The sequence below is a fragment of the Miscanthus floridulus genome, chromosome 19, assembly GCF_019320115.1.
Source record: "Miscanthus floridulus cultivar M001 chromosome 19, ASM1932011v1, whole genome shotgun sequence".
NCBI lineage: Eukaryota > Viridiplantae > Streptophyta > Magnoliopsida > Poales > Poaceae > Miscanthus > Miscanthus floridulus.
In genome coordinates, this window is record NC_089598.1 from 18,207,635 (window position 1) to 18,222,846 (window position 15,212).

At 42.7% G+C, this 15,212-nt stretch overlaps 2 protein-coding genes across 2 annotated transcripts in view; both read right to left on the minus strand.

The window, feature by feature from the left end:
* The window catches only part of LOC136528210 (exopolygalacturonase-like), a 269,570-nt gene that overhangs the window by 39,061 nt on the left and 215,297 nt on the right, over positions 1–15,212 (minus strand). The gene's annotated exons all lie outside the window — the stretch shown is intronic.
* Positions 414–3,331, minus strand: LOC136528218 (uncharacterized). The gene is made up of 4 exons (XM_066521149.1): positions 3,077–3,331; positions 2,109–2,223; positions 1,845–2,013; positions 414–1,171 (listed from the first exon to the last, which is right to left on the minus strand). The coding sequence occupies exons 2-4, from the start codon at positions 2,172–2,174 to the stop codon at positions 975–977; spliced, it is 432 nt and encodes a 143-aa protein (XP_066377246.1). The 5' UTR covers positions 2,175–2,223; positions 3,077–3,331; the 3' UTR covers positions 414–974.

The following is a 15,212-nucleotide window of genomic DNA, read 5'->3' on the forward strand; positions in this document are numbered from 1 at the left end:
CGCGCCACTGGGCTTTCGGAGGCGAAATTCTTGAGCCGAGCCAAATTGCAGGTGCGTCTCCAAACTCTCTGTTTATTCAGGGTGAGCCGAGCCAAATTACTCCATGTTCACTTCTCAGTCTTATACAACAAAACAGCCAGCCGCAAAAACCATCAGCCTATTCGGAACGCGGAAGAAATTGTTGTTTCTATGCTTTTTTTTTTGCGTGTGAAATTGAACTGATTTGTCTGAAATTCCTACATGATTCCTATGTAGGACATGTTTAGAACATATAAATTTCACATGGATCAGTTTAATTTCATATGAAGTTTTTAAGAACAGAAATTATTTCCCGCATTCCAAATAGGCATAAAATTCCAACGTTCTAACAAACCTATAATAGGATAAACCAAGTATTAGTGCTACTAGGTCCGAAGCATTTACGAGCGATAACATCGATTTCGCTTGCAGTCTTGCATTGAATCTGCTGGTAGCTTGAGATGGATTATTACAAACAGTACTGCGGAAGCACAGCACAGCATGTTCCATCTTTCAGAAACCAGAAGCCACAAGACCAAATGAAGGCTGGTGTCATCCATCTTTCAGAAATCAAAAGCCACGGACAATGAAGGCTGGTGGCATGGCACTGCTGGTCCTACGACAGAACATAGACCATTGGTCACCTGAACATTAATCCCCAACGAGGAACACCAGATCACTGGTCACGCGGGCATGCTCAAGCTCCTCGCAGGCAAAACATGCTAGAACAAAAGCTGCTTCCATGGAGTTGCTATTTGTGGCAACATTTTATGCACACAAAGTTCTACATCCCATTTACATCAAAAGAAGATTACAAGCGAGCAACACACTATTCAAGTTATCAGCTATGCACTGGTAGAACTTTCCAGCAGAGCAAGTCCAGGGTAATAATGTAGAAAAAGGGGGGAAAAAGTACAAGATACATGATAGGGTTTGAGGCCCTAGGTTTTCGAGTTTCACCGACCCAGAAGCGCAACACGGTCCTTCTGGATCACCTGAGCCAGGTTGTGATCAAACAGCTCACACCGAATCGGCATCTCCATCTCATAGAACGGATTCTTCAAAACAAAGTCCGTGTACAGCTCATAAATCACTTTCAGTAGCATTTCCATATTTGGAGCTCCAGTTTCGCATACAACGAAAAACTTTGTCCCTGAAGCAAGTGAAGCAATCAGAGCATATACTATACGTGAAACAGGCCAATTTGGGTGAGTTACTATTCGATGATTATAGACCACAATCTCAAACAACCAAAAGATAACAGCATAAGTTAACTCTAGAGATAAATCAATCTACCCCAAAGATATATTTCAGCTGCACAATGGTTCAAATGAAATTATCCATGGCTCCCCAACAAAAATTGTTTTGCAAATGGACTGTAACAGGTTTCAAAATCTCCATTTTCTACCATAAGCATTCAAGCCCTCACTTCCCCGAAAAAATCTCACATGCTACAGAATCTTGACATTCCTTAGTTAAAAACACTGCTACTTAGTGCCGCCATAATTCTGACTTCAGTGGCAAAGTAATAGTAGATAATGGAAGTATTCCCACGCATGTAATGGTCAGCACATAACCATATATGATTTGGTGCTATATGCAATATCAATGAGATCATCCTCTTTTTGCAGAAAAATTAGATCATCCTCTTGAGATGTAGAAGGGGGAAAGTAAAATTGTTCAAGTTTACGACCTACTGTATACTTAAATCAGAGCTTGTAAAACTTAAATTGATTCAGTAAGTGTACCCACACACACCAAGTATACATTAGCTCAGAACTATAGGATGCAGACCAGATCTATGAACTGTTAAGCCGTTTACATACCTGTGAGGGATTGAAAGCAATGGAGATCAAAGTTATGAGCTTGTAAGAGATCAATGCCAGTACAGCCAGGGGTAGGGGAGAGTTGCTGGGAGATAGCATGCATCGAATGCCAGAGACTTGCTAATCTTAGACTGTCATTGGTATCCATCCTCCCTGCTGAACCATAGTCCTGGAGATATGTGCAGGTTCTTCAGATGACATGGTTGACAGCTCGAGGTCTAGAATATCTCAATAAAGAAGAGAAAGGGGATCCCAGGAACATACCTTGTAGTATATAAGGCCGCCAGATTTGTTAATGATGAAAAGGTTATAGATAGCCGCTAATGCCATAGTCACCAAAGAAGGCGGAGTAGAGATAAAAGTAAATTTTCTGTATCAGCTGCAGAGAAACATACAGAGCCCTGTAAAATACTTGATAAATGTAACAGTAACAGACAACTAGTAAAGAACACTTCTTGTAGGTGTTTAAACAGTTCAACTTTTCTGAATTGATATTTTCTCGATCAGATTAAGATCTCTCTGATTTGGACTATAATACGATATGAACATCAAGCACTCAAAGTGTTAATTCAGTATCAGTGCCATTGTTCAAATTGCATAATATGCAGCAAATGCATACTTAATCCTCCAGTTCATGTCCAATGATCCGATTTAGTCATGAACCAGTAAATTAATGCACTTACAAACCAATATGGTTTCTTTTGTTTATAAAGAGCCTCGATCTGTCTAAGCAACATACTCCTAATAAGATGTATTCACAATATGCGTCACTGAATTTGTGAACACATTTTATTTTATTATCCTAAAGATAAAAGCATAAGCATATATTATATCTTCTCCTGTAACACTTGATTCATCTAACGAAGACTACATTCTGAGCTATAAGGATCTCGGATTATCTCACATGTTTAGGCTCTATGCAAGCTGTGAGGTACGACGGAGAGGTCTGGATCTAGGTTGATCTAGGTTCATATTTCGTTTTCCAAGAGACCAACACAGGGGCGGATTCAGCAGAAACATCCATCCGACACGCAGGAGCGGACCCAGGACATGGTGTACAACCCAACATTTTTTTTTTGGCAAAAATACGAAAAAATGTTTGTAGGCATATACATGAATACTACACTTGTAACTGGATCAGACCAGATCCGAATACAGATAGCTTGGGTTTGGGTGCTCCGTTTCGCACGGCAGGAACGGAAGACAGATGGTGATCTAGGCAACTGGCGTACCTGGTGAGTGCTCGTCGCCAGCGAAGAACCTGAAAATGGCGATCTATGCACCTGGCGTAGGTCTGGGCCGCCGCCACAGAGAGACAGAGCGCACGCGAGGGGCACGGGACAACCGAGAGAGAGAGGGAGAGGGAGTATGCCCGGGGTCAGGGCGCTGGGAGAGTGGGAGCACCGAGGCGGCTCGGCAGAGGAAAGAAGGAGCTGCCCGCGATCCGTTTCTCCTCCCTCCGTTCCGTCCGTGTTGCTCGTGAAAGGGCACTTAGGGAAGGGGCAAATGAGGGGAAAATCATTTTTCATTTTTGCCGAGTCCCAAACTCATCAAGTGTATTTTGGTGAGTGTCTTATTTCATAATAGCAATCCGTGAAGTCCTGTTGCGGATGGCAATTCAGCGAAGCACACTTTCTATAACGATAGAATTCCAATTTTCTACATGGGGCGGGGTGAATTTGGAGCAAGAGACAAACCGGGTCGCCGGCACGCCGCAGGGTCAGGTCTCAGGTCAGGAGCCAATACCACCGTAACATTTTCGTACCATTAGAAAAAACGTGAAAACATATAAAAAAATCTACAATTTAAAATGCCTTAGAGACTGAATACACAAGTTGTCGCAGAACCGACCAATTTATAAGGCTACAAGTACAATGGCAACCCACAAATGGTCGCACTGTCTTACTTGAACCCATATAAACCCGGTAGTCCGTCGAATACCACGACGGGTCTCGATAAACGATTTACAACAACCAAGATCGTACATGATTCAACATACATGTCACATATTACATAAAGTTCACAGATACATTTCAATCATCAGAGTGTAAAACAGAGTTATTACAAACCAAGTTTTATAGATAAAAGCGGAAGCAAATTAAGTTTGAAAGTATCATTTGCCAACATAATTTGATACAATGCCAACATACGATCACAATCCACAAAAGCATGTAGAAGGATTAAATAAGAAGTCTGTCCAAGGCTTACTCCTCATCCACAATGGGATAGAAGCAACTCTTGCAATAACCATGATACACAGTGCCATCTGCAACAATGAGAAATAAAACCCTAAGTACAAGAAGGTACTCAGCTAGACTTACCCGTCATAAACCAGAAATAAAATGACTCCAAGGATCATGCAAGGTTGTATAAGTGGATATAGTTTGACAACATTTTGCATAAAACGATTAACTCAGTTACACAATTATAATTCAGTTATCAAGTTAATTATAACTATCCATCTCTAAATTAGCAACTATCATGTGCCAAATATGTGGTATGTCATTTTAAGAGTATACAATAGTAACCATAGCAGGTATTATAATTCTATGTTTAACCGAACTATCATATTCCATAATACAATTACTGCGATGTTGGGGCTAGCTAAGTTTCTCACTATCCGGTAGAGACGGCGATTCGAATCGATTTTAACCAGTTGAAAATTTATTCCTAACACAAACCCGGATCTACCAGCCACGGTAGCCTTAGGTCACCTTTGGTACAACTCAAGTACACATTTCGCGGGTTCGCCCGGCGCCGCACAATCAAGGACACCAAATGTCAGGACGTTCAGGCCCAGCCTGCTCTTGGGTTCAGTCTGACTCCCCGCACATCCTTACTATCATCCAGAGTGCGCACTCTTACAGAGCGGGATCCGGCCTGAGTTGAGCTACTCGGTTTCACGGTCGGAACGAGTTATCCGGTCAGCTAAGTAATAGGCATGCGTTCAATCTTGTCAGAAGTGCCAACAACGATACGGTCCTAAATCTGCACAGACGAAATCACATGAGTCAACTTACCATAGACTCTGCCTAGCCTTGATTTACTTTTACCCTATGGTTCTTTTCCACGATAGCAAATATAACCAACCGTGCTTCGGTATCCACCTATATCTCGTAGGTGATAGGAAATCACCCGACTTTTACCGGTCTAAGCATATACTCGATCCTAGACCTATATAAGGTTAAAGGTAGTATTTCTGGACAAGAAATTTATATGCATCAAGTGGTTCCAATCAACACTTATAACCTAACGCATCACTCATAAAGGACTTGAGTAATATTTTATAAACTACTGTCTGGTGCTTGCCTTTTAGAAAGGAAGTTGGGCGATGGTTAGGGTACTTCGGAAGCTCTTTTGGGGTCTGCTCCTCGCCTTCGGGAGCTGCGGCTTGAGGAATCTCCTGCTGGTCCCCTTCTTCTCCTTCATTGAACTCCAGCAACGTTATCTCCTCCGTCGATCCTAGATGTATGAGTATGACATAAGATATAGCAATTGTATTCATGTTGACAAGTATAGCATGGTGATACATGATGAATGGATTCTTGTAAGCATTCTTAACAACATGGTGTTAAAGTAATAACAAGTGCATCATATTTTACTGAGTATGTGCATATCTATTCTTGATTATTTAATCAACTACTTCAACCATGTATTTACTATACCACAAAATAGTAGCTACTTGTTTTACTCATAACTAAAGTTTTACTTATCCAAATATGGTGATCTTAGACTTTCTGGAAAACTTATAAAATTATCTACAACTTTCTTTTAATACTCTCACTGTGATTCAAGAGTTATGTAGGACAAACAAATCATTCAATCAAATCTATCCAGAAAGTAAACCTTTCGAACAGCAAATTTGTAACAGCTAAGACTCAAAAACCCTAAGTCCTATGGCTGTGAAAATTTAACACAAGGTAGATTAGTAAGTTATCTATAACTTTGTTATTAACAAGTTTTACAGCAGAGACCATTATCCATATGAAATCATCCACACAATCACAACCATACATGCAGTTTTGTATTTGAAGGATAAAGCAATAATTAGTTATTTGTATACAATCAATGGCTTCTAAGCCTTACCATTGACATCAACAGTTACTATGCATCATAAAAATCATAGAAAACATCATGCTTAAACACAATCTAATTATTTAAATGCCTTTATTATTTTAATTAAATAATTAGGGTAAATAATAAATATATACTAAAGGTGCATCATAAATTCTCATAAATTTACAGTCGCTTACTAGTGCTACCAATAGACTACTGTAAAAGTTCCATGCCATTTTACCAAGTAAAACATCCTACGCAAAAATGACAAGGCATAAAGGCTTAAAATAATATAAAAAGGAAACCCTAGTGAAAAATGTCAAGCAATAAATTTTATATTTTTCTTAGCATCCATATGGTACTAGGACAACCTCCAATAAATTTCATGAGTATTGGATTCATAAATAATTTATAAAAATTCACACAAGGATCACCTAATTATAAAAGGAAAATTTATAACTAAAAATCTATTCATACACTGACCTTCAAATTTTTACCAGAGCTTGTTGTAGGGTCGAGATGGCGGACTAGAGAGGGAGTGAATAGTCCTTTCTAAAATTAATCACGTCGGCTAACCGAAACAAGTGCGGAATTAGAACTATCGGTCTAGCTAAGACTACACCCCTCTATCTATGTTCTCTAGCACCTTCCAAAGATACTAATTAAGCAACAAAGGTGTCGGACTAGCTAGAGCTCACCTAACCAATTCTAGGAGTAATATCACACAAACCTATGCGACTAGTAGTTTAAGCAACAAGGAAGCTCCTATACATACTAGTAAGTAAAAGCACAAAGCCAACTAAGGTCACTAGCAATGCTCAATAACAAGGTAACCAATGCCAAATTAAAGAGCGCAATTACTTAGCTACACAAACTAAGCAACGTGGCTAACAAAGTTACACAAACCAAATTAGCCACGCAAGAAAGTTATTTCTATGCTACATAAGCAAGAAGATAACTAGTAAGCTACACAAGCTAACTAGTTACAAGAGCAACTACACAAGCACAATGTATATGAAAGTAATTACAAGCTTGTGTAACGAGGATGCAAACTAATGGGAAGAACAAGGTTGACACGATGATTTTTCTCCCGAGATTCACGTGCTTACCAACACGCTACGTCCCCGTTGTATCGACCGCTCACTTGGTGGTTCGGCGGCAAATTGGCATCACCCGCCAAGCTCACACGTCGGGCACCGTAATAACCTACCCCGAAAGTGAGGGTAACTCAATGACACGCTCAACTAGAGTTGCTCTTCATGGCTCCCACGGGATGAGCATAATGCCCCTCACAAAGCTCTTCTCCGGAGCATCGCACAAGTTTCTTACGGGCTTCAATGGAGACCACTACCAAGCCATCTAGGAGGTGGCAACCTCCAAGAGTAACAAGCACCACCGGCTTGCAACTCGATCACCTAGTGCCACTCTATGCAACCTCATGATGCAATCGCACTAGAATTGCTCTCTCACACAATCGAATGATCACTATCAAGTATATATGAGATGAAGGGCTCCCAAGCACTACTACATAAGCCACCAAGGCTCTAGTGTGCTTAGCTTGTCTAAGCTCTCAGCCAAAGGCCGACCATGGCTTTAATTTATAACCCCACGAACAAATAGAGCCGTTACCCCTTCATTGGGCAAAAGTCGGGATGACCGGACGCTCTGGTCCGAGTGACCGAACGCTGGACCTCAGCGTTCAGTCGTGCAATGCATCCCACGTGTCCCCTTCTTCAAACACAGTTTGCCTGATCTCAACGGTCATCTATCGACCGGACGCTCTAGCTTGAACTGATCGGACGCACCAACCCCAGCGTCCGGTCGTTTCCAGTAAGGTACCAGACATGACCGGATGCGTTCGGTCGGTCATGATCGGACGCAGCACCAGCGTCCGGTCACTTCCAGCGTCTCTGCTCTACCTGCATCATCACACATCACCTTGACCGGACGCACCCTATCAGCGTTCGGTCACTTTCAGTGCCAGCGTCCGGTCAAAGACCGACGCCTGCCCGTTGACTGCCACTACTGACCGGACGCAGGAACCCAGCGTCCGGTCACTACGTGACCAGTGTCTGGTCCACTCTATGAGACCCTATCTTTTCGGAATAGGGCGCCGTTGGCGCCGTTGGCACCGTTGGACTATCCGCACTCTACGGGCGGACACTCCACCGGTGGAGTTTCAAACCCTTCCCACCTCCGTTCCATCACCGAGTTGATCCACATCAACTCCAACTTCATCTCCTTTATAAATGTGCCAACACCACCATGTGTATGCGTGTTAGCATTTTCACAATCATTTTTTAAAGGATTAGCCACTCAACTTGCCACGCCACTCAATCCTAGCGATGATGCAAAGTTAGATCACTCGAGTGGCACTTAGATGATCGATATGCAAACAAGTTTGCCCCTCTTGATAGTACGACCATCTATCCTAAACCCGGTCATCAACTTCTCTACACACCTATGATCGGTGAAATGAAATGCCCTAGGTTATACCTTTGCCTTGCGCATTCCATTCCGTCTCCTCCAATGTTGATGCAACACATGCATCATCATGATCAACAATGATATGATCCATTTCATATCATCATATGATCATATTGGTTCATCGATCTTGACTTCACTTGCTTTTTACCGTTGCCTTCGTTCATCGGCGCCAAGTCTTGATCAAGCTTCACTACCATGCAGTCCATTGCTCCAAAGCCTCCGACTTACCCTTTACGCTTGCAACCGATCCATCAAGCCAAGTCATGTCTTGATCTTCTCCACCTTGATCATATGACTCAATGTCATGTCTCATGTGCAATAAGCTCCTTCATCATCACATGTGTGAGCTTTACAACATCTCCAAGCCATTTTCACCTTCATGGCATATGTTGCTCACACACATGTGCCTGTGGACTAATTACCTGTGTATCTCACATAAACACAATTAGTCCACCTAGGTTGTCACTTAATTACTAAAACCACACAAGGACCTTTCACTTATACTTATCAAGAATAGCTCACCACATAAATTTCATAATTTTTGGAGCACAGAAACTCTAGATATAAATTAAACAAGTTTACATACATTTAAAAACACATTTCAAGTTTCATTTTAAATCTTCTAGAAACTCTACTACAAATGCTAATATCATATTTTTCATAAATACTACACTTCCTAAGGAACACTACAAAATTTGGTTCACAAATTTTGGATCTCTATAGCTCAACTTATCAATTTTCAAAGTTACACACACAAACAGGAACAAATGAACTAGCCTACTGCACTATAGTCACTGATAGGTGGGACCCGCTGTCAGTTGGCCCCATCTGTCAGTGAAATGAAACAGGGCAGCGGCACTGCTCAACACTTGCGCGGCCAGAGTTTGCCGACGGTGAGCTCACCGGCAACGGCAAGTGGACCTACATGTTCTACAGAGCAGTGCGCGTCGAATGACCTAGGTGGTGGCAGTGAAGGTGTGGCGGAGCATGCTCGTCGTCGGCCATGGCGGCACGGCGGCGCTGCTCTATGGTGCGCAACAGCATCACGGTGACCTAGTGATGCTATTTCAACTACATAAGCCTGACGAAAAGCTCCGATGAGCTCCGGCCACAGCGCGGTGGCGCGGAGGTGAGAACACGGCGGCGCGAGTCATCGTGTTCCATGCCGGCGAGACCACTAACGGTGGTAACACCATAACATGAGCTAACACCCATCCTAACCAAGCCCTAACACCAATAACCAGAAGAAAAGCGCGTGCAAGCCGAGCGGTGGCGAGTTCACCGTGGAGGCGGCCATGGCGGCCGAGATTTCCGACGAGAGGGGAAAAGGCGAATACGCCCTCACTGAAGCTCTATTGATGCAGCCAATACGTCAAGGCGGTGGAGGTGGACGTGGCGCAGCTATGGACGAGATGGAGATGGTGGTGGTGCGGTGGAGCGCACATGAGGCAACGACGGAGGCGATGCTGTGCTCAATGGTGAGGCTGCGCTACTGCGAATGGCGAAGGAGGAGGCAGAGAATTGAAAATGTGAGTGCGGGGATAGAGCAGCGAGTGCGGGGCGCGATATAGTGCGCTCTAGCTCGACACGGCCACGCTGGGCAGGACGCCGGCGACATACGGCCTCCACCGACTCCACGCAGCGTTCATGCCCTAGCGACGGTCGGCCACTGTTGGTCATCATCAGAGGTGAGTGATCCGGCCTGACAGCGTGAATTGACAGCGTTCGATCTCCTAAACCATGAGGAATTAGCGCCAACGATCTAAACCAAAATTGTAGCCCTATGTACCAGCTAGAATTCTTATTGAAGGATCAAGGGCTAATTCTAAATGGTTCATGAGTAAAATCATCTCAAAGTGGAGCCTGTCAAACTATCAGCGCAAGAAGACTTAGAAAAAATTTGCTAAGTGTTTAAAACAGTGGAAAGCTGATTTTTGTGAGCCCATTTCAAGCATGTTAGGAGCTAAACTAGTCTATGACTCAAAAATAAAAGTTGTTCCTCTTGTCAAATACTACAACTTTGCTTTAGTGACCACCTCCATGCAAGGTCTCTATCATATGGTTCAAACTTGGTCAAACACATTACATTCACAAGATGACTTATTCATGAACTATGACTTAGTGACCACTTTAGCCCTAACTATGAATACCAAAGTTGTTCATAATGATCTTCTAAATATGTTTAAGCTATTTGTAAGGTCACACAATCATTTCATGCATTGGTTACACATAGAGCTTCCCAGTTCAACACATAGCATCACTTAAGTACTTGATTAGACAAAATGATCTTCGTGAACATTGTTCCACTAGTCATCATAAGTGTAGTTAATATGCTTTAGTGACTCATATCCATCATTTACATGTATTCACTCATGATCACAGTGCTAAGCTCGTGGTCTTTCGGTACCACAAGTCGGTCCTCAAACCATAGTACACCCTTTTTATCTAATATGAAATGCTTGGTTTTTTGATCTTGCATCTTTCTCTTGATATGACTTATACCTACATCTGTCTACTGTAGCTCTATGATTTTGCTCTCAAGTGAACAATTGATAGTGATATTGTGCAGTACAACAGGATATAACAAATTGAATCCATCTTCCAATAATGCTTCCATAGTGTTGCAATGAGCTTTCTGGCTAAGTGCATCGGCTACAACATTGGCTTTCCCCGGATGGTAGTGCACTTCCAAATTGTAGTCCTTAATTAGCTCTAGCCATCTTTGCTATCTCATGTTCAGCTCTAGTTGGGTAAAGATATACTTGAGACTTTTGTGGTCAGTATATATATGGCATATATTGCCCAATAAATAATGTCTCCATATCTTTAATGCATGTACAACTGCTGCAAGTTCTAAATCATGTGTGGGGTAGTTGACTTCATGTTTTCTCAACTATCGAGAAGCATATGCAATAACTCTTCCTTCTTGCATGAGCACACACCCAAACCTATACCTAATGCATCACAAAAATACATCGAAAGGCTTCTCAATGTCGGGTTGTGCTAAAACAGGAGCTGTAGTTAACTGAGTCCCGAGGGTGTGAAAAACTGCTTCACATTCTAGTGTCCAATTGAACTTTTCATCTTTCTAAAGTAGTCTAGTCATGGGTTTAGCTATTTTGGAGAAATCCAGAATGAAACAACAATAATATCCTGCTAACCCTAGAAAACTCTAAACTTTATGAACCAAAGTCGGAGCCTTCCAATTCATGACCTCTTGTACTTTTGATGGGTCTATAGAGATTCCATCTCTCGATAAGATATGACTTAAGAAAGGTACTTTGCTCAACCAAAATTCACACTTACTAAATTTTGCATATAGCTTATGCTCCCTCAATCTGGATAGAACAATCCTCAAATGCTCTTCATGGTCTGCCTCATTTTCTGAATAAATCAATATATCATCGATAAACACGACCACGAACTTGTCAAGCTCGGGCATGAATACCGAATTCATTAGGTATATGAAGTAGGCAGGAGCATTCGTTAGTCCAAAAGACATAACCAAATACTCATATAAGCCGTACCTAGTGGAGAAAGCAGTCTTAGGTATATCCTCTGGCCTAATCTTTATCTGATGATAGCCTGATCTCAAGTCAATCTTGGAGAATACCTTTGCCTTTGCCAACTAATCGAACAAGATATCGATACGGGGCAACGGGTACTTGTTCTTGATGGTCACAGCATTGAGTGGTCTGTAATCTACACACATTCTCAGGGACTTGTCCTTCTTCTTTACAAACAATGTTGTACATCCCCATGGAGATGAACTAGGTTGAATGAGACCCTTGTCCAACAGATCCTATAACTAAATCTTAAGTTCTGCTAACTCATTTGGTGTCATCCTATAAGGTCTTCTTGAGATAGGTGATATACCTGGCACTACCTCAATCTTAAATTCCACATCCCTATCAAGTGGTAAACCTAGTAACTCCTCTAGAAATACATCCGAAAACTCACAAACCACAGGGATATCACAAAGGATAGTGGTTTGGATAGCACAAACTAAGTGTTGGAGTTTAAAATTTTGGGAGAGTGGTACTAGAAAAGCATCTCCTCCCTTGGGTTCTCTCAACATAATAGTACGAGTGCTAGTGTTAATGAGAACACCGTGATCCTTCATCCAATTCATGCCTAAGATTACACTTATGGATAACCTAGGCAATATTATCAAATCTGTTGTATACTCCCTCTCTAATATAGAGATGAGCACATTTCTGACTATCTTATTTGTAGAAATAGTAGCCCTAGCCAAACTTATATTATAATCACCCTTGCTTACTTCAATGATTTTCTGTTCATGTCTAGATGCAAATGCTTGACTCATAAATGAATGAGAAGCTCCCGAATCAAATAAAACAATAGCGGAATGCTTGTTGACAAGAAACATACCAGCCGTAACAACTTCTCTAGCAGACACTTCCTCAACAGCGGTATAGTGCACGTATCCCGAACGTGCCCTTGAGTTCGCCTGCCTCTGATTGTTCTGATTCTGATTAGCATTCTTCTTTGGGTGGGGGCATTCTTTGGTCCAATGACCCACTTGATTGCAGTTGTAGCAAGGTTGATTACTCCTAGGTCCTGTGGAGTTTCCTTGACCGTCATTTTCTTTAGGTAAGGCAATAGTGAATGCCTTACGAAACACTTTTTGAGGCCTGCTGTTCTGAGCTTTTGGTGGTGGAGGCCTAAACTTAGGTGCAGGTGAGTGGAACTATGGCCTAGCTATGATAGGAGCTCTAGACTATGAAGATCCAGAGGCACCTACCTCAAATGCCCTCTTGCGACCCTTAGCTATCGCATGCATGTTGTTATGATTTTCCTGGGTTAGAGCATCACTAATAAACTCGTTATAGGTGGTGCACTTGGAATTTACCATGATCTTCATCAGTTTTGTGCCAAGACCCCGCTTGAAGCACTCTATCTTCTCCTCGGTATCCACAAAACCTGGAGCATACCTGGACAAGTTATTGAACATATGCATATATTCTGTGAGGGTCTTTGTCCTTTGGGTGAGCCTCATAAATTCAGCCGCCTTCATGCGCATTAGGCATGGGGGAATGTGATGCCCCCGAAAAGACAACTTGAACTGCTCCCACGTTACTTGCGCGTTAGCAGGTAGAGAGGATAAGAAATGTGTCCACCAGATCCCTGCTGGTCCCTGCAACTGATGAGATGCATACTTAGCCTTCAGGTGCTCGGTGACTCTTAGCAGACGCAACTTCTGCTCAATGGTGTTGAGCCACTTGTCCACCTGTAGTGGTTCCTCTGCTACCTTGAAGATAGGAGGCTTTGTATCTAGAAATTCCTTGAAGATACTGTGCTAATTAGGCTCGGACCCTTGTTGTTGAGGGTGGGCACGAGCTGTGTTCTATGCAATGAGGCGTAGAGCTTCCTCCATTGTCCTTTGGCTTCCCAAGAATTGGGTAAAGAACTCCTGAGCAGACGGTGGTGGTGGTGGTAAGTCACCGTCGTTGCCATCATGGCTGCTACTAGCTCCTGCACGGGTGCGAGTCATCTGCGAAGTTGCAACAATAAGCGATCATTGGTTGATGTCAAAAGATTGCAGATGAATTTATAATCATGCCAAACTAAAATTACTGAAGACAATCTCAAATTCATACAATAAAAACAGAGGCATAATAATTCATGCTCGCAACATGACACCACAAATTTGATCACTTATCGGACTCATAGCACGTTAACATTCAAATCATGATCACTGATAAATCAACTAGAATTTGCATTAGCGTTTAACCAAACGTGCGATAGTCATGCAAATAACAATATTACATGATAGTCCAATCACCAACACCAAATTCAAACTACAGGTCCATTACATAACCAGCAATGATACATCAAGCATTTCTACTAAGTACTAGGCGATCTAATCCTCATCATGATCACTATCGAAGTCAGAGATAGGATCATCTCCTTCCTCAGGCTCCACTTCTTCCTCATCCTCGTCTTCATCTTCCTCCATATTAGGATCATCTTCTTCCCCATCAAGGATTGGGTTCAGCTGGTTGTTCAAATAGTGCACCTCATGCTGAAGGTTCATCACTTGAAGTTGAGCTTGTGCAAGCTGCTGACGTAAGCCCCTTTCAGCACGGTCCTACACATTACTCATGTCGTGGTGCCTATCTTGTTCTATCCTTACTATAGCGGCATGGTTTTCTGCTGCATCACGCTGGCGTCTAGCTGTGGACACCTCAGCACGGGCGGCCTCCAACTGCTCCCGTAATTCTACAAGCAATGCTTGATGCTCAGCCCTTGCTTCTTAGGCTGCTGCTCTTTGTTGATCCACTTGCTCCATTTGGGCATGGAGAGTGCCCAAAGCTGCGTAGGCTTAGTCAGATTCCCATCGGGCTTTACTTGCTGCTTTCTTATGCTTGCGCACATACTTCTTGAGCTTATGCTGTGCGGCTTTAGCTCTCATGAGCTTGTCCATGCAAGTGGTGTATGATTCCTGCCAGAAATCCCTGGTGTCCTGGCATGTACAAAACATCTTCATCACCGCAAACATGGCACTCATAGCGGGACTAGAGCTATTTGCCCACTCATCCCGATCTCGGATCAATGTATTTTGGTTGCGTTGTTCCCATATTGCTGTGGATGGATCCACCCAAGGAAACATACCCGCGACACTACTGGTAAATGCATCCCCATGCTGCAGATAGATCCGACTCAAAACCTCAAAGGCCACTACTTAGGCAGCCTCCCAAGGAGTTTTCTCTTCCGATTCCGCCTTCCACTCCTGCCAGAAGGGTGCCTGTGTGCAGGCTGGTATAGTTAGCCGCACCTCGTACCATGGCTGTCTCTCCAAGT

Excerpts from the sequence above, each read along its gene's own strand:
- LOC136528218 (XM_066521149.1), bottom strand. The coding sequence starts at position 2,174 with ATGGCATTAGCGGCTATCTATAACCTTTTCATCATTAACAAATCTGGC. Across the intron at positions 2,014-2,108 it reads GCGGCCTTATATACTACAAG|GACTATGGTTCAGCAGGGAG; the intron begins GTATGTTCCTGG and ends ACATATCTCCAG. Across the intron at positions 1,172-1,844 it reads TTGCTTTCAATCCCTCACAG|GGACAAAGTTTTTCGTTGTA; the intron begins GTATGTAAACGG and ends CACTTGCTTCAG.